Source organism: Lethenteron reissneri, chromosome 1 (genome assembly GCF_015708825.2).
Source record: "Lethenteron reissneri isolate LAM-NWPU_2019-01 chromosome 1, ASM1570882v1, whole genome shotgun sequence".
NCBI lineage: Eukaryota > Metazoa > Chordata > Hyperoartia > Petromyzontiformes > Petromyzontidae > Lethenteron > Lethenteron reissneri.
Window position 1 is genome coordinate 1,697,594 of NC_083779.1, and position 23,381 is coordinate 1,720,974.

General features: G+C 53.6%; 1 protein-coding gene across 7 annotated transcripts; it reads left to right on the plus strand.

The window, feature by feature from the left end:
* The first annotated feature begins 3,290 nt into the window (after positions 1 to 3,290).
* LOC133345085 (lysyl oxidase homolog 1-like) lies at positions 3,291 to 22,276 on the plus strand. 7 transcript variants are annotated; one of them, XR_009755416.1, is made up of 9 exons: positions 3,489 to 3,769; positions 4,111 to 6,056; positions 9,485 to 9,593; positions 10,223 to 10,360; positions 10,671 to 10,827; positions 11,428 to 11,523; positions 15,702 to 15,817; positions 19,506 to 21,418; positions 21,533 to 22,276. XR_009755416.1 is itself a non-coding variant. In XM_061555829.1 (8 exons), exons 2-8 carry the CDS (start codon positions 4,133 to 4,135, stop codon positions 19,510 to 19,512), a joined length of 2,547 nt encoding a protein of 848 aa, XP_061411813.1. In that variant the 5' UTR covers positions 3,291 to 3,419; positions 4,111 to 4,132; the 3' UTR covers positions 19,513 to 22,276. The 7 variants fall into 7 exon arrangements, 5 of the variants coding, with proteins under 5 accessions (XP_061411813.1, XP_061411730.1, XP_061411978.1 ...); XR_009755413.1 differs by having other exon boundaries at positions 19,506 to 20,286; positions 20,321 to 22,276; XM_061555829.1 differs by lacking the exon at positions 3,489 to 3,769 and adding an exon at positions 3,291 to 3,419 and having other exon boundaries at positions 19,506 to 22,276.
* The last annotated feature ends 1,105 nt before the right edge of the window (positions 22,277 to 23,381 follow it).

Below are 23,381 nucleotides of genomic sequence, written 5' to 3' on the forward strand. Positions count from 1 at the left end.
TATAAATACGTAGAATCAGGTCAGCAAATCAGTGAAATCCATGTTCCTTGTGAAGCCAATTACCATGTTTGGTCGTCGTCAATGCTCTCCAGCCTCGACTGACGCCATTCGTGTCTGAACCAGTCATGGGCGACGCCTTCACCAACACGCAGTGACCAGCGTGGTGAAGTATGGTCGAGCAATACCCCCCCCCCCGTGATTGACACAGCGAGGGTAGGGCCCTTCGTCATGGCAGTGTTGTGTGACGAGATGCCATCTTTTTCGATTTAAAGCTTTTTCCGTGACTGCAGGGATTCATCTTCTTGGTTCTTTCGGTAAAGTCACGTAGAAGGGAAGTAATAAAATAATAAAAATAAAACATAATAAAATAAAATATTATTTTATGTTTTATTTTTATTATTTTATTACTTCCCTTCTACGCGAAATAAAATATTATTTTATTATGTTTTTTTATTATTTTATTACTTCCCTTCTACGTGACTTTACCGAAAGAACCAATAAGATGAGATGCCATCTCTCTCGCCCGGTGTGGGTTCGATCCCAGCCCTGCGCGTGTCTCTCTCTCTCTCTCCACGTGGATTCTTCTCCGGATCCTCCGGTTTTTCCACTCCACGTTTCGGAATCAAGATCTCGCGAGTTCGCAGTATTCGTCAATGTCCACGTGGTAAGCCGCTGCGTTGAGCTATCATTTCGTGGCCACGTCGCTTCTGAAAAGGAGTTTTATAATGGGCCTCGCCTGGTTAAAAATGTTTAAATAAACGATTCTAAAATGCCACTGGGGGTCCTGCTGATGCTGCTGCTGCTGGCACGACGAGACGGCTTCAGCAGACAGAGACACAGAGAGAGACACAAAGACAGAGACAAAGAGACACAGAGACACAGAGAGAGACACACAGAGAGAGACAGAGACACAGAGAGAGACACACAGAGAGAGACAGAGACCGTTCGTGTCGTGTCGCCGCTGTTCCTCCCCCTGAATTGAAGGAGCGAAGACCACGGTGGGTTTACCTTGCGGTCCATAGTGTGGGTTGTCTAACTCTATGGGCCTCTGTGTGCCTCTATGTGTCTCTATGCATCTCTATGTATCTCTATATCTATGTGTCTCTATGCATCTCTATATATATGGATCGCTGTGTGTCTCTATGTATCCCAATGTGTCTGTGTATCTCTGAGTCTCTTTGAGTCTCTATGGGTTTACTGGCCTCAACGTGCACATAGCCTGGTACAAGCGCCGCGGTGACGTCACCGCCACTTAGTGGCGAATGGCGGTTGTGTTGTTGTTGTTTATGGGTTTCCTATAGGTCCATATTGTGGGTTGCATGCCCACAGTCCAGCAAGGGACGGCGTGCCCACCTCGAAGATGAGGGTCGTCGTTTATATGAACTCAGTTGAACGTCTTTCGCACCGTACGTAGCCAACCGTGCTAATCGGAAAATCAGAGGCTGAATTAAGCCGGATGTTCGCCTCTCTCCATCCCTTACCCCCCCTCCCTCCTCTCGCCCTCCATGTCTATCCACTTCCTCCTCTCTCCCCGTGACTCTCCCCCCTCGCCCCCACGTCTCCCCTCTCCTTTCCCAATGCATCTCCATCCCCCCTCCCTCCTCGTGACTCTCCATCCCTCCACTCTCCCCCTGTCCCCCCCATCGCTTCCTCATGGCACGCACTGACTTCCTCTCTCCACACGCATCTCCATCCCTGCCCTCTCTCCCACCATGCCTCTCCATTTCATCTCCCCGTGTCTCTCCATCCTCCGTAACCCTCCCCGTGTCTCTCCATCCATCTGAACTCTCCCCGTGTCTCTCCATCCTCCTTAAATCTCCCCGTGTCTCTCCATCCATCTGAACTCTCCCCGTGTCTCTCCATCCTCCGTAAATCTCCCCGTGTCTCTCCATCCATCTGAACTCTCCCCGTGTCTCTTCATCCTCCGTAAATCTCCCCGTGTCTCTCCATCCTCCTTAAATCTCCCCGTGTCTCTCCATCCATCTGAACTCTCCCCGTGTCTCTCCATCCTCCGTAAATCTCCCCGTGTCTCTCCATCCTCCGTAAATCTCCCCGTGTCTCTCCATCCATCTGAACTCTCCCCGTGTCTCTTCATCCTCCGTAAATCTCCCCGTGTATCTCCATCCTCCTTAAATCTCCCCGTGTCTCTCCATCCATCTGAACTCTCCCCGTGTCTCTCCATCCTCCGTAAATCTCCCCGTGTCTCTCCATCCACCTGAACTCTCCCCGTGTCTCTCCATCCACCTGAACTCTCCCCGTGTCTCTCCATCCTCCGTAACTCTCCCCGTGTCTCTCCATCCACCTTAAATCTCCCCGTGTCTCTCCATCCACCTTAAATCTCCCCGTGTCTCTCCATCCTCCTTAAATCTCCCCGTGTCTCTCCATCCTCCGTAACTATCCCCGTGTCTCTTCATCCTCCCTAAATCTCCCCGTGTCTCTTCATCCTCCGTAACTCTCCCCGTGTCTCTCCATCAACCTTAAATCTCCCCGTGTCTCTCCATCCACCTTAAATCTCCCCGTGTCTCTCCATCCACCTTAAATCTCCCCGTGTCTCTCCATCCTCCGTAAATCTCCCCGTGTCTCTTCATCTTCCTTAAATCTCCCCGTGTCTCTCCATCCACCTTAAATCTCCCCGTGTCTCTCCATCCTCCGTAACTCTCCCCGTGTCTCTACATCCTCCTTAAATCTCCCCGTGTCTCTCCATCCACCTTAAATCTCCCCGTGTCTCTCCATCCTCCGTAACTCTCCCCGTGTCTCTTCATCTTCCTTAAATCTCCCCGTGTCTCTCCATCCACCTTAAATCTCCCCGTTTCTCTCCATCCTCCGTAACTCTCCCCGTGTCTCTTCATCTTCCTTAAATCTCCCCGTGTCTCTCCATCCTCCGTAAATCTCCCCGTGTCTCTTCATCTTCCTTAAATCTCCCCGTGTCTCTCCATCCACCTTAAATCTCCCCGTGTCTCTCCATCCTCCGTAACTCTCCCCGTGTCTCTACATCCTCCGTAACTCTCCCCGTGTCTCTCCATCCACCTTAAATCTCCCCGTGTCTCTCCATCCACCTTAAATCTCCCCGTGTCTCTCCATCCATCTGAACTCTCCCCGTGTCTCTCTATCCTCCCTAAATCTCCCCGTGCCTCTCCATCCTCCGTAACTCTCCCTTCCATTCCCCTCTCTCCACATCTCTCCCCTGCATCTCTCCGCGTTCTCGCTCTCCCCGGTGACTGACTCTCCCACCCCCTCTCTCCCTTTGACCGTGTTCTCTCTCTCTCTCTCCCCTGGGAGACATTCCGTGGTTCCGAGTGGGGGCTCCCTCCCCCCTCCCTTCCCCCTCCCTTCCCCCTCCCCCTGTAATCACTGCCAGACGACGGATCGGAGCGAACTCGCCCCCCTTTCTCTCGGAGCCTGATCCGTGGTCGGTGTTGGTGCGTTCACGATACCCGTGGCTTGTTGTTGATCGTTGCTCGAGGCCATTCTTTGTCTGTGAAGTGAGTAGTTGCTTGCTGCTAACGGCACTTGCCCTACCAGCCTGTGTAGGATACACGGGGGATCTTTGTCTGTGTAGTGAGTAGTTGCTTGCTGCTAACGGCACTTGCCCTACCAGCCTGTGTAGGATACACGGCGGATCTTTGTCTGTGAAGTGAGTAGTTGCTTGCTGCTAACGGCACTTGCCCTACCAGCCTGTGTGGGCTAACCGGGAGATCTTTATCTGTGTTTGTGTACACGTACGAATCGTACACAGTGCAACGGGCATGGCTGTCCCGTCGCAGAGCATGTAACTCATTGATGTGTTGTTTTGTCTCTCTGAAATGACTCCGGAGATGATTCCGCCTGAAGTAACTCCTGTCTGTCTCCCGTGTACCTGCCCTGGAACACACACACATAACTCTCTCTCACACACACGCACTTTCTCTCACACACACACACTGACACACACGCACGCACTTTATCACACACACACACGCTCACACACACACACTCTGACACACACACGCTCTCAATAACGAACATATTCCATCTCACAAAGGGCGGCAGCTTCGCCTCCTCTATCCGCAGCAAACTCTGCTCACCCGAACAATCCTCATCTCTCTCTCTCGTCTTCTCTGTCATCGCCAGGCCACTCTCCACCTCGTCACCAATGGCTCCAAAGAGGAACCACCGCTCACGAAGCCTCCCGAGGGTCACCTCCTCGCCGTCTCTGCGGCGCCTCATCCCCGTCGCCTTCGCGGCCGTCATCGCCACCCTCCTGCTGGGCTCGTCTGATGGACAGGACGTCGTCGGCAGCTCCTCCAGGGCAGGTCCTCCGCCGCGTTCTCCTCCGCAAAGGTTCCCTCCGCAAAGGTCTCCGCAGCCTCAGCTTCCTCCGTCAACCGGCCTCCGTCGAACCTTCACCAGCGTGCGCGCCGAGATCGGCCGAGACCCATCGTCGTCGTCGTCGTCGTCGTCGTCGTCGTCGTCGTCGTCGTCGTCGTCGTCGTCGTCGTCGTCGCTGGACGTTCGGAATCAAGCTGGAGGCTCCGCGGGGTCTCCTCAAAATCCCGCGGGATCTCCCACCAACCAGGGTACGGTGCGCGGCCGTACGAGACACCCGTACGGGTTTGGTCAGGTGCCGAGTCAGTGGTGGCAAGCCACCTTTGGTGGTGGCGGCGCTGGTGGTGCCGCTGGCGGTGTCGCTGGTGGCGCTGGTGGCGCCTCGACATCCAGAAGTCAAGCGGGCCGCTTTCCTCCCCAGTCGCCGGACCAAGGCTTCTTGAGGGGCGACGGAAGCAGCGGCGGTAGCAGCGTCAGACAAGCGGGCGCCGTCTTTCCGAGGCAGCTTGAGGAGGAGGATGACGCCGCCGCCTTCGGAGGAGGTGGTGGTGGTGGTGGGCCTCGTGGCTTTTTCCCAGCTCGCCGTGGCGGGTCGTCGTCGTCCTCCTCCCAACAGAGGCGGCCGGGCTTCGGAGTTGACAACGGCGGCTCCTTCGCCCCTCAGGGCGCTGCTGCGTCCTTCCCACTGCACGATCCAGCTGGCGGGGGCTCATCGTCACTGCCTTCCTCGTCGGCGTTCGCATCTCCTCAGAGGCCGGCTCCCGCTTTCCAGCCCATCCCTCGCAGGAGGCCCGATCAGCGATCGCAAGCCTCCTCCACCTTCTCCTCCCAGCGGGCGCCCTTCACCGGGCCCTCGACCTTCCTGCCCGACGAGGCCTCGTTCCCCCAAGGAGCGGCAGACGGCGGTGGGGCCCTGAACCCCTTCCTTCCGCGCAACCTCGGCCCACCGCCTCCCGGCAACATCCAGCCCTTCCCACCGCAACTCTACCCCGGCTACCCGCAGAGCGGTAGCGCCGACCAGCCCCAATACCAGCCGAGGCCTCCTCAAGGATACCCCCAGGGCGTGCCTCCTCCGGCAGGCTACGGTCCGCTCCCTGGATACCCAAACCAGGGTCAGTACTACCCGCCGCCGCCGCCGCCGCCGCCGCCGCACGGTCAGCTGCGCCCCTACTACCCCACGGGCCAGGTCCAGCCGGCGCCAGGGCCGTACCCTTACCAGCCGGCGCCTCCATTTGGCTACCCTGACCCGAGGCTCTACGGCGGCTTCAACCACCACCTCCAGCAGCAGCAGCCGCCGCCGCCGCCGCCGCCGGGAGCGTACCCGTTCTATCCGCGGGGAGGCCTGCCCGCCGAAGCTGGCCTCGACAGATCCTTCGGTCACTTCAGAGACGGCGGCTTGGAGCAAGATGCTGCCGGTGGTGGCGGTGGAGCTGCCGCCGCTGCGGCTGCCGCGGCCGCTGCGGCCGCTGCGGGCGCTGGAGTCTCTCAGACCTTCCTCGGGGCCTCTCCAGAGGATGGCCTTGACAGGAGGTACACGGCCAGCATCTACCAAGGAAGGGGCGAAGATCAGCAGCAGCAGCCGTCGAATGAAGGTGCGGCGGTCTTCCCGGCGGCTCGGGAACCGCTCGGGGCAAGGGCGCCGTTGGAACGGAGCCAAGACGTCGTTGGGGGATCGGCGTCTCTGACTTCGTCACCTTCGGGATCGTTTGCGCAGCCTGGTGGGTCGTTGAGAAGGCCTCAAGATGGACCAGGTAATAAACGATTGAAAAACTATTACAAATGTTTTTTCACCAGGTAAGGCCCACTGAGATATATGGTTCTTTTTTCAGAAAGCCACCTGGCGGCTTATCATCATCATCCTCATCACGTGGACGTTTCTAGCAGCAGCCAGGTACTCTTAAAGGCGGAGATGTTGACTCTGAATGTGGAGGGACAAAACACGGAGGGGACTCGGATAAGAATCCACGCAGTGACCGTGGGGGGTGGGGGAGAGACGCGCAGTCTCCAAATATACAGCAGCAGCAGGCGTCAGGGTCGGGATTGAACCCACGACCTCCTGTAGACCAGGCGAGGTGGTTAATATCTCACCACCGTGGCACCCAGGTAATGTTCAAGTTATTAATTAACTACAGTGGTGGATCCTAAGGGCCAGCGGTGGTGGGGGGGGTATATGTTCTCCCTTTTCCATCAAAGCACCATAAATTGGTGGTGTTGGTTTTCACATTTAATGCGGGGGGGGGGGGGGGTCATATGAAAAGCTTAGAGGGCGCCACAGTGGCGAGATGTTAATTGCCTCGCCTGGTGTACAGGAGGTCGTTGGTTTGATCCCGACCCTGACGCCTGCTGTATGTTTGGAGTTTGCGTGTCTCTCTCTCATCATCACGGTGGCTAGGAGATGTTAACTACCTCGCCTGGTGTACAGGAGGTCGTGGGTTCGATCCCGACCCTGACGCCTGCTGTATATTTGGAGTTTGCGTGTCTCTCTCTCGTCATCATCACGGTGGCTAGGAGATGTTAACTACCTCGTCTGGTGTACAGGAGGTCGTGGGTTTGATCCCGACCCTGACGCCTGCTGCTGTATATTTGCTGTACATTTGGAGTTTGCGTGTCTCTCTCTCCCCGTGGATTTGTCTCCGGGCCCTCCGGTTTGCCCCCTCCACATTTAGAATCAACGTCACGCGCATTTAGAGCAATTTGACTGTGACACATTTCCACGTGATGATGATGAGCCACTTCGTTGAGCTTTCATTTATGATAGCCAGGCCGCTTCTGAAAAAAAGAGCTCTATATAGCTGAGAGGGCCTGACCTGGTAAAATGAAAAAAAAATTGGTTAATTTATCTTCTTAATTTTTAAATGTAGGGTACCGATCCCACCCTGTCCTCTCTGCCACTCTTCCCCGAGGTAAGTTTCTAGGTCATCCTAAGGTCAACACTGGATAGCTCAGAGTAGCAATACGACTATATGTATGTATCGTACGATATATCATCACGATATACGGCAGTAAGGTCCACGATAATTGTGTTATCGTCCGTTTAACAAAATACCGTGATGTCGAGATTATTAATGCCGATTTGTATTTTTATTTAAATTATGGTTCGTATTTTTAAAATTTCCAAATGTTTACAAAAAAACGACAACCACGACGATTACGTACCGGTAATCTCCCTCATTAATTGTTAACTTAATTAAAATCGACTAAAACCGTTCAGCTTGGAGGTTAAGGTGCTCTTAGAACCGAGGCTCTGAATCCACAGAGTGCACACCCACGTGACGTTTGCAACGGGATTCTTCCGTTTCCTCGTCCCACGCTCTGATTGGTCCAAACCCTCTCGAAGCCCAACCAATAGGGAGAGAGGATTTTCAGTTATGGGATTTGGGATATCCGGCGTACTGCAGTGAATTAATGAATGATTTATACATCAGCTCAGAGGGCTTTTACCTGGTAAGATACAAAAAAATGTGTTTAGTTTTCTTCGTGTATATTTTTTGTAAGTAGGTTTGTGTACCTTTCCTATACTTTTCACTCCTGTCGTGATTTTGTAATTGTTGTTTTTGTAAAGTTCTCACCTCACCGCCCCCGTGTCCCCTGACTAAACATCTGTGAACAAAGATCTTAATAGCTTTTTTTTCGATTTTAAGCTTTCGTGACTGCAGGGATTCATCTTCTTGGTTGTTTCGGTAAAGTCACGTAGAAGGGAAGTAATAAAATAATAAAAATAAAACTTAATAAAATAATTCTCACGAAGTTTCGGCCACAACACAAGCAGCCATCCTCAGGTGAAGACCAGGTCTGTCGGGGAGACATTATTTTATTATGTTTTATTTTTATTATTTTATTACTTCCCTTCTACGTGACTTTACCGAAAGAACCAAGAAGATCTTAATAGCTCATCGGTTTCCTCCAGTATAAATCAATATTCTGATTCTGAAATGACCCAACTGATATTATTGATGGTAACCAGACACGAGACTCAAGTGAGGTTTTCCTCGTGTTAACGAGCATAACAACAACTGATTACGGATATTATAAATAAGGGGCCGTCCATAAATGACGTCACGCACCTAGGGGAGGGGGGGGGTTTGAGAAATGTGACGTCACATCAAAATGCGCAACTTTAAATAAATATAGACAACACGTTCTACTTAATTAAATAGACTTTTTAATAAATGTTTTCTCCTACAACATCAGAGTGCAGCGCCACATTAAATACGCACTACAATGACAATAGTTTAAAGCGATTTGAAGCATGTTTTATATTGGGTGGGGGGGGCAGAGCTTTGTGACATTATATTCGAGGGAGGGGGTCTCACTTTTTGTGACGCCGTGTGACGAAGGGGGGGGGGGGTCAAAAATCGTCCCAAATCGCGTGACGTCATTTATGAACGACCCCTTAGCACACTGAAGCTCTCAAGTGCTATCGACGGACGAGTTCATTCTTTTCTCTCTTCGAAGATCCTCACGGATGGATTTGTAAGACGACATGAAGCGATCACGGCACGCGTGCAATAAACCGCTGCAAATCTAACACCCGTCGAGAGAGCGAGACTCACGTCAAGTACATGACCCCCCCCCCCCCACCTCCCTCCGATCTCGTCCACGAGCATACATCGCCATCACGCAAACTCCCGGTCACCCTTGCAGCAGCGGCGGCGGCCGCGGCTTTTGGCTGCGAGCCGTCAGATAAAGACGGTGGTCACTGCATGGCACGCTTTTGCGGATGCGGTACCCCTCGGCCGTCTGGAACGTTCCTTCCTTTCCGACGAGGAAGCCGCTGGGAGCTATGGACTTTTTAATTATTCGTTGAGAACTGCTTTTTATGTTCAGTGTGTTGCCCCCCATACCTTTGATTAGCACGGTTGGCTACGTACGGTGCGAAAAGTTCAACATTCATACAGACTGCACTATACACTATGCTATACGCTACACACACTACACTACAATACACTACACTACTATACACTACACTACTATACACTACGCTATACGCTACACACACTACACTACCATACACTACACTATACACTACGCTACTATACACTACTCCACTTGACTGCTTGTTGTCCTTCCCCCTGCACCTCTGATCAACGTGGTCAGCTATGTGCGGTGCGAAAGACGTTCAATGCAACGTACCTACGTATGTACGAGCTAATTGGCCTTGACCTCTTGACCCGCACAGCCCTGCCGGACTTGGTGGCGGACCCCGAGTACATCCAGGCGTCCGTGTTTGTCGAGCAGAAGCCGCTCTACTCTCTGCGCTGCGCCGCCGAAGAGAAGTGTCTCGCCAGGTGAGTGCCACCGGTCGCCGTCACGACGATGATGACGTTAATTGTATGGACTTCTGTTAAAAAAGAGCTTCCCAGCTCATCGGATTCTTCCACTCGCGTCGCCGGACGCCAGTACTGGGTTGCCACGGCGATGTGCCAAGACGATCTCCATGCCCTGGTCGGGGCCCCCGCGACCGATTGGTGCCGGGAAATTCTGGCCAACGTCGGGCCGGCGACGTTGTGACAACGTTGAAGGCCAGCGTCGTGAGGTCGGGCCAACGTTGGGGCAACATTCTGACGACGTTCGGGCAACGTCGTGAGGTCGGGCCAACGTTGGGGCAACATTCTGACGACGTTGGGGCAACGTCGTGAGGTCGGGCCAACGTTGGGGCAACATTCTGACGACGTTGGGGCAACGTCGTGAGGTCGGGCCAACGCTGGGACAACATTCTGACGACGTTGGGGCCAGCGTCGTGAGGTCGGGCCAACGTTGTGACAACGTCGGGCCAACGATAGGGCCAACTTTGGGTTGGGATTGAACCCACGACCTCCTGTACACCAAGCGAGGGAGTTAACATCTCCTCGCCACCGTGGCGCCCCTGTTAAGGCTAAACGGAGGGGGGGGTGTGTGTTTGTGCGTGCGTGCGCAGCACGGCCTACGCGGCGGACGCGAAGGACGACGACATCAGGATCCTCCTGCGGTTCCCGCAGCGCGTCAAGAACGAGGGGCTCGCAGACTTCCTGCCCAACCGGCCCCGCAGCCAGTGGGAGTGGCACACCTGCCACCAGTAAGACGCTCGCCCACACGCCACACACACGCACACACACACGCACACACGCGCGTACGCCGTGTACACACGCGCGTACGCCGTGCACACACGCGCGTACGCCGTGCACACACGCGCGGCATGCACGCCACCGGCGGTGCAGCTATGCGGCGATCGAGTAGCAGACTGTGCTACTGCAACAGGCCCTACGGCCCCCAGCGGGCCAGGCACCGAGCCTGCGAATGCGCTGCGGCTCGCTCGCCCCCCCCTCAACCCCCGCCCCCACCCCGCGATCCCAAGGCGATCGCCCCTTCGTGTTGATCCCTTGCAGGCACTACCACAGCATGGACGACTTCAGCCGCTACGACCTGCTGGACGCCCTGTCGGGACACAAGGTGGCCGAAGGGCACAAGGCCAGCTTCTGTCTGGAGGACACGTCCTGCGACTTCGGCTCGCTCAAGCGTTACACGTGCTCCGCTCACACGCAGGTTCGCGCCACAGAGGGAACGCGACGATGTAAACGCGACGATGTAAACGCGCGACGCACAATTATCCGCGTGTCTGGGGTAGGCGTGAGTTCACTGGGCAGAGCGGAGCGCTTTTTGACCGCACGACCCGTGACCAGCGCAGAGCGCGCGTCCGATTACCGCGGCCGGGTTGGTCCGGTGCTGCGTGAGAGGTTCAACGTCCGGTACGTAATGGGAGCTAACAACGGTCCACCGAAGGAGCTTCCTCGCTGAGCGTTTGGTGGGTGGGTGGGTAGGTGGGTGGGTGGGTGGGTGGATGGGTGGGTGGGTGGGTGGATGGGGGCGGGAAGTTGCGGGGTGGGGGGGTGGGGCCGTGTGTCAAGATCCGGCCAATCGGAGGCGCCGCAGCTCGCAGGAGACCCCTTGTGGAAGCGACGCGCGCGCTCATTGGCTGGCCGGCTGAGTGACGTCACACTGCCGCCACCCGCGGTGTTACCGTTACGCCGCGATGGGTAGGTCAGCGGCTCGGGTTTCGATCTGTGACCCCCGCCGCCCCCCCCCCCCCCCCCCGGCTGGCCGGCTGGGCCGCTAACACCGTGTCTCCTGCGCCGCCGCGGACAGGGCCTGAGTCCCGGCTGCTACGACACGTACAACGCGGACATCGACTGCCAGTGGATCGACATCACAGACGTCATCCCCGGCAGATACATCCTGCGGGTGAGTTGAGATCCCCCCACACTCACCCCCAAACCCCCGTGCAGCCTTCCAACGCACTGTTGAGGTACGTGCTGCCGTTAGCGAGCACCGGTGAAGGCCGGCACGGCGCACGAGGTGGTGGCCAGCACCGCCTTTGTCTCCCCAGTTGCTGACGCTTCATACGCAGCGCGCCAGGTACTCGGGCAAGGCCGAGTCGAGCGTTTAGCCGACACAACCCTACCTGTAAAGTTACCCCATATACTAACCCTGCTCCTAGCATTACCCCATATACTAACCCTGCTCCTAGCATTACCCCATATACTAACCCAGCTCCTAGCATTACCCCATATACTAACCCAGCTCCTAGCATTACCCCATATACTAACCCAGCTCCTAGCATTACCCCATATACTAACCCCGCTCCTACATTACCCCATATACTAACCCCGCTCCTAGCATTACCCTATATACTAACTCAGCTCCTAGCATTACCCCATATACTAACCCAGCTCCTAGCATTACCCCATATACTAACCCCGCTCCTAGCATTACCCCATATACTAACCCAGCTCCTAGCATTACCCCATATACTAACCCAGCTCCTAGCATTACCCCATATACTAACCCCGCTCCTACATTACCCCATATACTAACCCAGCTCCTAGCATTACCCCATATACTAACCCAGCTCCTAGCATTACCCCATATACTAACCCAGCTCCTAGCATTACCCCATATACTAACCCCACTCCTACATTACCCCATATACTAACCCAGCTCCTAGCATTACCCCATATACTAACCCAGCTCCTAGCATTACCCCATATACTAACCCAGCTCCTAGCATTACCCCATATACTAACCCCTCTCCTACATTACCCCATATACTAACCCAGCTCCTAGCATTACCCATATACTAACCCAGCTCCTAGCATTACCCCATATACTAACCCCCCTCCTAGCATTACCCCATATACTAACCCAGCTCCTAGCATTACCCCATATACTAACCCAGCTCCTAGCATTACCCCATATACTAACCCCGCTACTAGTATTACCCCATATACTAACCCCGCTCCTAACATTACCCCATATACTAGCCCCGCTCCTAACATTACCCCATATACTAACCCCGCTCCTAGCATTACCCCATATACTAACCTCGCTCCTAGCATTACCCCATATACTAACCCCGCTCCCAGCATTACCCCATATACTAACCCCGCTCCTAGCATTACCCCATATACTAACCCCGCTCCTAACATTACCCCATATACTAACCCCGCTCCTAGCATTACCCCATATACTAACCCAGCTCCTAGCATTACCCCATATACTAACCCAGCTACTAGTATTACCCCATATACTAACCCCGCTCCTAACATTACCCCATATACTAACCCCGCTCCTAGCATTACCCCATATACTAACCCAGCTCCTAGCATTACCCCCATATACTAACCCCGCTCCTAGCATTACCCCATATACTAACCCAGCTCCTAGCAATACCCCATATACTAACCCAGCTCCTAGCATTACCCCATATACTAACCCCGCTACTAGTATTACCCCATATACTAACCCAGCTCCTAGCATTACCCCATATACTAACCCAGCTCCTAGCATTACCCCATATACTAACCCAGCTCCTAGCATTACCCCATATACTAACCCCGCTCCTACATTACCCCATATACTAACCCCGCTCCTAGCATTACCCTATATACTAACTCAGCTCCTAGCATTACCCCATATACTAACCCAGCTCCTAGCATTACCCCATATACTAACCCCGCTCCTAGCATTACCCCATATACTAACCCAGCTCCTAGCATTACCCCATATACTAACCCAGCTCCTAGCATTACCCCATATACTAACCCCGCTCCTACATTACCCCATATACTAACCCAGCTCCTAGCATTACCCCATATACTAACCCAGCTCCTAGCATTACCCCATATACTAACCCAGCTCCTAGCATTACCCCATATACTAACCCCACTCCTACATTACCCCATATACTAACCCAGCTCCTAGCATTACCCCATATACTAACCCAGCTCCTAGCATTACCCCATATACTAACCCAGCTCCTAGCATTACCCCATATACTAACCCCGCTCCTACATTACCCCATATACTAACCCAGCTCCTAGCATTACCCCATATACTAACCCAGCTCCTAGCATTACCCCATATACTAACCCCACTCCTAGCATTACCCCATATACTAACCCAGCTCCTAGCATTACCCCATATACTAACCCAGCTCCTAGCATTACCCCATATACTAACCCCGCTACTAGTATTACCCCATATACTAACCCCGCTCCTAACATTACCCCATATACTAGCCCCGCTCCTAACATTACCCCATATACTAACCCCGCTCCTAGCATTACCCCATATACTAACCTCGCTCCTAGCATTACCCCATATACTAACCCCGCTCCCAGCATTACCCCATATACTAACCCCGCTCCTAGCATTACCCCATATACTAACCCCGCTCCTAACATTACCCCATATACTAACCCCGCTCCTAGCATTACCCCATATACTAACCCAGCTCCTAGCATTACCCCATATACTAACCCAGCTACTAGTATTACCCCATATACTAACCCCGCTCCTAACATTACCCCATATACTAACCCCGCTCCTAGCATTACCCCATATACTAACCCAGCTCCTAGCATTACCCCATATACTAACCCCGCTCCTAGCATTACCCCATATACTAACCCAGCTCCTAGCAATACCCCATATACTAACCCAGCTCCTAGCATTACCCCATATACTAACCCCGCTACTAGTATTACCCCATATACTAACCCCGCTCCTAGCATTACCCTATATACTAACCCCGCTCCCAGCATTACCCCATATACTAACCCTGCTCCTAGCATTACCCCATATACTAACCCCGCTCCTAACATTACCCCATATACTAACCCCGCTCCTAGCATTACCCCATATACTAACCCAGCTCCTAGCATTACCCCATATACTAACCCAGCTACTAGTATTACCCCATATACTAACCCCGCTCCTAACATTACCCCATATACTAACCCCGCTCCTAGCATTACCCCATATACTAACCCCGCTCCTAACATTACCCCATATACTAACCCCGCTCCTAGCATTACCCCAATACTAACCCAGCTCCTAGCATTACCCCATATACTAACCCCGCTCCTAGCATTACCCCATATACTAACCCAGCTCCTAGCAATACCCCATATACTAACCCAGCTCCTAGCATTACCCCATATACTAACCCCGCTACTAGTATTACCCCATATACTAACCCCGCTCCTAGCATTACCCCATATACTAACCCCGCTCCCAGCATTACCCCATATACTAACCCCGCTCCTAGCATTACCCCATATACTAACCCCGCTCCTAACATTACCCCATATACTAACCCCGCTCCTAGCATTACCCCATATACTAACCCAGCTCCTAGCATTACCCCATATACTAACCCAGCTACTAGTATTACCCCATATACTAACCCCGCTCCTAACATTACCCCATATACTAACCCCGCTCCTAGCATTACCCCATATACTAACCCCGCTCCTAACATTACCCCATATACTAACCCCGCTCCTAGCATTACCCCATATACTAACCCCGCTCCTAGCATTACCCCATATACTAACCCAGCTACTAGCATTATCCCATATACTAACCCTGCTCCTAGCATTACCCCATATACTAACCCAGCTCCTAGCATTACCCCATATACTAACCCCGCTACTAGTATTACCCCATATACTAACCCCGCTCCTACATTACCCCATATACTAACCCCGCTCCCAGCATTACCCCATATACTAACCCCGCTACTAGTATTACCCCATATACTAACCCCGCTCCTACATTACCCCATATACTAACCCCGCTCCCAGCATTACCCCATATACTAACCCCGCTACTAGTATTACCCCATATACTAACCCCGCTACTAGTATTACCCCATATACTAACCCCCTTTGTTTTCCTTTCCCCCACACCTCCAATGAGCACGGTTGGATACATACGGTGGTTCGAAAGAAGTTCAACATACGAAGAAGCTCAACAGACATAAGTTGCTACACTATCCTCCAACTCACAACCGCACCACCCACGATGCCACCCCTAACACCGAACCCCCACGCCTGTGCCCCCCCCCCCCCGCGCAGATACACGTGAACCCCAACTACTTGGTGAGGGAGGTGGACTTCACGAACAACGTGGTGCGCTGCAACGTGCACTACACGGGGCGCGTCGTGTACGCCAACGGGTGCCGCATCACGCAGTGAGTACACGCAGCACGCAGTGAGTACACGCAGTGAGTACACGCAGTGAGTACACGCAGCACGCAGTGAGTACACGCAGTGAGTACACGCAGTGAGTACACGCAGCACGCAGTGAGTACACGCAGTGAGTACACGCAGTGAGTACACGCAGCACGCAGTGAGTACACGCAGCACGCAGTGAGTACACGCAGTGAGTACACGCAGCACGCAGTGAGTACACGCAGCACGCAGTGAGTACACACAGCACGCAGTGAGTACACGCAGCACGCAGTGAGTACACGCAGCACGCAGTGAGTACACGCAGTGAGTACACGCAGCACGCAGTGAGTACACGCAGCACGCAGTGAGTACACGCAGCACGCAGTGAGTACACGCAGTGAGTACACGCAGCACGCAGTGAGTACACGCAGCACGCAGTGAGTACACGCAGTGAGTACACGCAGCACGCAGTGAGTACACGCAGCACGCAGTGAGTACACACAGTGAGTACACACATCACGCAGTGAGTACACGCAGCACGCAGTGAGTACACGCAGCACGCAGTGAGTACACACAGTGAGTACACACATCACGCAGTGAGTACACGCAGCACGCAGTGAGTACACGCAGCACGCAGTGAGTACACACAGTGAGTACACACAGTGAGTACACGCATCACGCAGTGAGTACACGCAGCACGCAGTGAGTACACACAGTGAGTACACACAGTGAGTACACACAGTGAGTACACGCAGCACGCAGTGAGTACACACAGTGAGTACACACAGTGAGTACACACAGTGAGTACACGCAGCACGCAGTGAGTACACGCATCACGCAGTGAGTACACACAGTGAGTACACACAGTGAGTACACGCATCACGCAGTGAGTACACGCAGCACGCAGTGAGTACACACAGTGAGTACACGCAGTGAGTACACACAGTGAGTACACACAGTGAGTACACGCAGCACGCAGTGAGTACACGCATCACGCAGTGAGTACACACAGTGAGTACACACAGTGAGTACACGCATCACGCAGTGAGTACACGCAGCACGCAGTGAGTACACACAGTGAGTACACACAGTGAGTACACGCAGCACGCAGTGAGTACACGCATCACGCAGTGAGTACACACAGTGAGTACACACATCACGCAGTGAGTACACGCAGTGAGTACACGCAGCACGCAGTGAGTACACACAGTGAGTACACGCAGCACGCAGTGAGTACACGCAGTGAGTACACGCAGCACGCAGTGAGTACACACATCACGCAGTGAGTACACGCAGCACACAGTGAGTACACACAGTGAGTACACACAGTGAGTACACGCAGTGAGTACACGCAGCACGCAGTGAGTACACACATCACGCAGTGAGTACACGCAGTGAGTACACGCAGCACGCAGTGAGTACACGCAGTGAGTACACGCAGTGAGTACACACATCACGCAGTGAGTACACGCAGTGAGTACACGCAGCACACAGTGAGTACACACATCACGCAGTGAGTACACGCAGCACGCAGTGAGTACACGCAGTGAGTACACGCAGTGAGTACACGCAGCACGCAGTGAGTACACGCAGTGAGTACACGCAGTGAGTACACGCAGCACGCAGTGAGTACACGCAGTGAGTACACGCAGTGAGTACACACAGTGAGTACACGCAGTGAGTACACGCAGCACGCAGTGAGTACACGCAGTGAGTACACGCAGTGAGTACACGCAGCACGCAGTGAGTACACGCAGTGAGTACACGCAGCACGCAGTGAGTACACGCAGTGAGTACACGCAGTGAGTACACGCAGCACGCAGTGAGTACACGCAGTGAGTACACGCAGTGAGTACACGCAGCACGCAGTGAGTACACGCAGTGAGTACACGCAGTGAGTACACACAGTGAGTACACGCAGCACGCAGTGAGTACACACAGTGAGTACACACAGTGAGTACACACAGTGAGTACACACAGCACGCAGTGAGTACACGCAGTGAGTACACGCAGCACGCAGTGAGTACACGCATCACGCAGTGAGTACATGCAGTCAGTACACGCAGTGAGTACACACAGCACACAGTGAGTACACACAGTGAGTACACACAGCACACAGTGAGTACACACAGTGAGTACACACAGTGAGTACACACAGTGAGTACACACAGCACGCAGTGAGTACACGCAGTGAGTACACGCAGCACGCAGTGAGTACACGCATCACGCAGTGAGTACACGCAGTGAGTACACACAGCACACAGTGAGTACACACAGTGAGTACACGCAGTGAGTACACGCAGTGAGTACACACAGCACACAGTGAGTACACACAGTGAGTACACACAGCGAGTACACACAGTGAGTACACGCAGTACGCAGTGAGTACACGCAGTGAGTACACACAGTGAGTACACACAGTGAGTACACACAGCACGCAGTGAGTACACGCAGTGAGTACACGCAGCACGCAGTGAGTACACGCATCACGCAGTGAGTACACGCAGTGAGTACACACAGCACACACAGTGAGTACACACAGTGAGTACACGCAGTGAGTACACGCAGTGAGTACACACAGCACACAGTGAGTACACACAGTGAGTACACACAGCGAGTACACACAGTGAGTACACGCAGCACGCAGTGAGTACACGCAGTGAGTACACGCAGTGAGTACACGCAGTGAGTACACACAGCACACAGTGAGTACACGCAGTGAGTACACGCAGCACGCAGTGAGTACACGCAGTGAGTACACGCAGCACGCAGTGAGTACACGCAGTGAGTACACGCAGCACGCAGTGAGTACACGCAGTGAGTACACACAGTGAGTACACACAGTGAGTACACGCAGCACGCAGTGAGTACACACAGTGAGTACACGCAGCACGCAGTGAGTACACGCAGTGAGTACACGCAGTGAGTACACACAGCACGCAGTGAGTACACGCAGTGAGTACACGCAGTGAGTACACACAGCACACAGTGAGTACACGCAGTGAGTACACGCAGCACGCAGTGAGTACACGCAGTGAGTACACGTAGTGAGTACACGCAGTGAGTACACACAGTGAGTACACACAGTGAGTACACGCAGTGAGTACACACAGCAGCACAAAGCAGCACAACGCAGGGGGGCAAAGCGTTGGGATGCCAATTCAGGGTCAGGGGTGAGTGTTGGGTGTGAGTGCCGCGGTGCAGGAATGGAGACGGGAGTTTGTGTTGCAGTGAAATGTAAATGATGAAGTGTACACACACCACACACTACACACACACCACACACACGAGACACTGAGAGCGACTCGCCATCCTTGAGTGCGAGGGCAGGAGGGGGCGATAATTTCGCACCCAGGAATGCAACCCTGCCTTACCCACGAGGAATATTATTGCCTTGCCCAACGCGGAATTTTCCAGGAACCTAACCCCCCCCCCCCCACCACGCGTTCAGCGAGGTCTGCCTGTACACAAGAGACATAGCACGCAAACACAAGAACACAACAAGCAGACACAACACCCAAACACAATGTACAACACACAACACGTAAACACAACACAGACACACACAACACACAGACACAATGCACAACACGCAAACACAACACACAACACACAGACAACACAGACACAACACACGTGTACTACGCAATGTCAAGACGTGTCTTGGCGTGTAACACACGTGTGTTACGTCTCTTCTCTCTTTTTCAGAATGTGACGGAGCTTTGGAGCGGCTTAAACGAGACGGAAGCCTGCACAAGTTACTTCATTTTGCTAAAGTAACAAATAACTAGAATTGCCATGACGAGGGTTGTACTGTATCATTGAAACTATACTAAAACCTTAGCCATATCGTTAAAAAAAACAATGAAAACTAACTGCGTCTAGAGATATTCGGACAACAAGAACAGATTCTAAGACCCGGTCTAAACGATCCCAAGACCTGATCTACAGGCGTCTAAATGTTAACCCCCTGATTCCAAGGCCTGATCAATCCGAGTCTCAATCAAAACCTTGATCTTCAAATCTGCTCTCCTCCGAGTCTCGAATCAAAACACCCCCCCCACCCCCCCCCCCCTCTAAGCTTCGAGGGGTCACGTCCCGTGGTGGCAGCAGCAGCAGTAGCATCCTCAAGTCAGTGTTCTTCACTCGTGTCCAGAGGTTGCGGGACACTTTCGCCGATAAGACATGGGCAGTGTGTGAGTGTGCGTGCGTGCGTGCGTGCGTGCGTGCGCCGCCACACATTTTGAAACCATTGGGGGGTTTGACAGCCGCACGATGGTGATGATGGTGATGATGATGGGCGGGTGTTTTCACCATCTGTGTATTGTCGGGGGCCGCACTGAAGGCCACCCCGGGGCTGTCAGTGGCCCGCGTGTGTGGGCCTTTGCAATGATGAAGAACGCTGCCCTGAAAGTCACCGGTGGTTCTTTTAAACAGATCTCAACTTCCCGCGGGCAACATTCAGCCCACCCCAGGTCTCTGCTCCCAGGTGTCTCCCCCCCCCCAGGTGTCTCCCCCCCCAGGTGTCTCCTGCACTTGGGGATGAGCAATGTCAATGCTGTCCTCCCACACGGTTAAAGGACGGCGGACTGAACCCATACACTCGCACACGCCGTTCTATATGTAAACATACCGTAGGCTGTATTTTATTTTTTACAAAGTAGGGATTTTATTGTTGTTGTTGTTGTAACCTCTGCCGTTTAAACATTGTATCGCGGTCACACGGCAACGCACGACTCGCATCAGAAGCACGGACACACGCCACCGCCATCCCCTTCTCTCTCATCCCGAGTGGAACTTCCTCTGCGCCGTACGTAGGACAACCGTGCCGACCGGAGGTGCTCGGCCAAAACCGGCCGCGGGCGACCGTCACTTTGAGTCGTGGCGCATCCTGTTCGCACGGGGCCACGACGAGCGAATTGACCCGATAACCCCCCCACCCCCCCACCCCCACACCCCAAGGGGTCATCGCATAATTCGGTTCAAATTAGAACCGCGAAAGCGATTGCCACTTGAGAGATGGACCGCGAGACCCCAACCCTTGGCCGTGTCGCGGGCTCCCACCGAACGCGGTGCGGGTGGCCCATCGTGCGCCGCCCGCTCGCCACACTGCGCCGCTCGCGACGATGTTGCACGCCGAACTTCCTTTGCACCGTACGTAGCCAACCGTGGCTCATCGGAGGTACGGCGGGAGGGGACAAGATAGAACGCACGCACGCACAAAGCGGAAGAACACAAACGTGGCACCGTCTTGTCCCATTGTCTGTGCCCTCCGTCCTGTCTCCCATGATGCCCCGTCGCATCTCCCAGGCCACGTGGTGGTCCCCTGCCTCCAGTGACGACGTTGTCGGCTGCGAGGTTCGGCCGCCCGCGATTTGCGAGGTGCACGCGCGGCGTGACACCGACCCACGCCATCATTTGTATCTGTGTTCCATTTAACGCGAGAAAATGTTAATCGTACTTTTACGTAAACACACTTCCCGTTTGATGGCTGGGTTGACGGAGGGTAACGTTGAACGAGCGGAGGTGGTGGGGGTCGTATTACGAACCGGTAACCAAACTCCACGCTTTGAGTTCACGGTGGCTATGAGATGTCATCTCCCTTGCCTGGTACACAGGAGGTCGTGGGTTCCATCCCGACCCTGACACCTGCCGTATATTTGGAGTTTGTGTGTCTCTCTCTCTCTCATCACGGTGGCTAGGAGATGTCATCTCCCTCGCCTGGTACACAGGAGGTCGTGGGTTCGATCCCGACCCCATCGCCTGCCGTATATTTGTAGTCTCCCCGTGGTCGCGTGGATTCTTCTCTCCAGGTCCTCTGGTTATTCCCTCCACATTTAGAATCAACAAGTGCGTTTAGAGTCTTTCGTAGCTGTACATTTCCACGTTTGTGATGGGCAGGTCGCTGCTTAAAATTATCTATATAGCTCAGTGGGCCCTAGTAAACTAAAAGAGTAATTGAGTTTAGTATGTTTAGTATGGGTGTATATACACAATTAAACCCCACACGAGCCGTCAAGCGTTAATTAACCCCTTCCCATTCCGATGACGTACGTGTAATGTAGATCTAACGTGCAAGTAACGTCATCGGTTTTTCTTCCGGTTCCGTTCCCATGACGTACACGTAACGTCATCAGAACTGGACCGGAACAAAAACTAAGATAATCACTCTGCTTAACACGTAGGCTTTCGCTACCAACATCATCCATAATACAGGGTTTATTTTTTGGAGTTAGATCGCGATCTAACTAAAAAAACAACCCCTGTATTATATAAAGTAAACTCTACCGATACCGAGGCTCTCACAAGCCCACGCGGGGAAGGGCCGTATGTGGCCCAGCTTGGCCGCCGGCTATCGTAGAGTGGCGGCGGTCGTGTCGCTACAGTTCTCTGCGGTGATGTACGACGTCTTTAACAAGCAAAGGCGCTGCTGCTGTTGCTGCTACGCCTCTCGAAATAAAACTCACTGCTGAGCCGCTCACGCGTTCCCGAGATTCCGTGGTGAATGGGGACACACCACCCACTCGCCCACCCGCCCACTCGCCCACTCGCCCACCCGCCCACTCATCCACCCACCCACCCACTCACCCACCCACTCACCCACCCGCACGCCTGCCCTGCGACTTGCAGGCCGTCTCGGACACCACGGAGGGACAAAGTGTGGTTATAAAAAGTCGGACAAAATTGTCTCTTTCGTTTCAAACGTAAAACAAATATTTTGCGGCATCACCGCACACGGTGGTGGAGGGGTGGTGAGGAACAGCCGATGGCGCTGATATCAGCCACTGATGATGATATCATCCATCCACTGCTATCATCTGCATCATCGTCATCTTCTTCACATCACATCGCTATCATCAGTCATCGTCACATCATCATAAGCATCAATTATAATCACATCAGAGTTATCAATCATAATCAAATTAATATCTTCACATCAACAACACCATCACAATCATCATCAACATTATCATTACCACAATGAGGGATTATGAAACCACCATCGCCATCTCTTCGTAATTCTCAAGTCATCCCATGGACCCTCTGGCCCTCGCCAGGGTAATGTGGAATTCTCAGCAACGGCCGAGGCCCCACCAGTGGAGACGACGCTCGCCCGTGTAGGGGCCCCAGCTTTTATGTTCTTTGCGAGATGAAGGTGCAGCCCCTGGAATTGCCCGTTCCCTACACTGCCGGCAGAAGGGAGCTCGACAGAGTGCCCCATCCTCTCTAGGCAGCGTATCCGTTCCTTCGCGACCACGCCGGCAAGACGTCTTAAGAAGAGGCTGCACGGGGGGGTACCACCCGCACTTTGCCGCACCACACGGGGGACCTGCCGATCGACCGACTGCGGTGAAGCCATTCAAATACTTGCGGAGTGCACAAGCGGTGGGAGGGAGCAATTTGATGAACTTGGGGCACCGGCGGTGGCTAGATGTTGTCTCCCTCGCCGGGTATACGGGAGGTCGTGGGTTCGATGCCCACCCTGACGCATGCTGCTGCTGCTGTGTATTTGGAGTCTGCGTGTCTCTCTCTCTCATCATCACGGTGGCTAGGAGATGTTAGCTACCTCGCCGGGTATACGGG

Coding starts and splice junctions, on each gene's coding strand:
- LOC133345085 (XM_061555584.1), top strand. CDS start 3,747: ATGGCTGTCCCGTCGCAGAGCAT. Junction 6,057..9,484: donor AAGGCCTCAAGATGGACCAG/GTAATAAACGAT, acceptor TGACCCGCACAG/CCCTGCCGGACTTGGTGGCG. Junction 11,524..15,701: donor CCGGCAGATACATCCTGCGG/GTGAGTTGAGAT, acceptor CCCCCCGCGCAG/ATACACGTGAACCCCAACTA.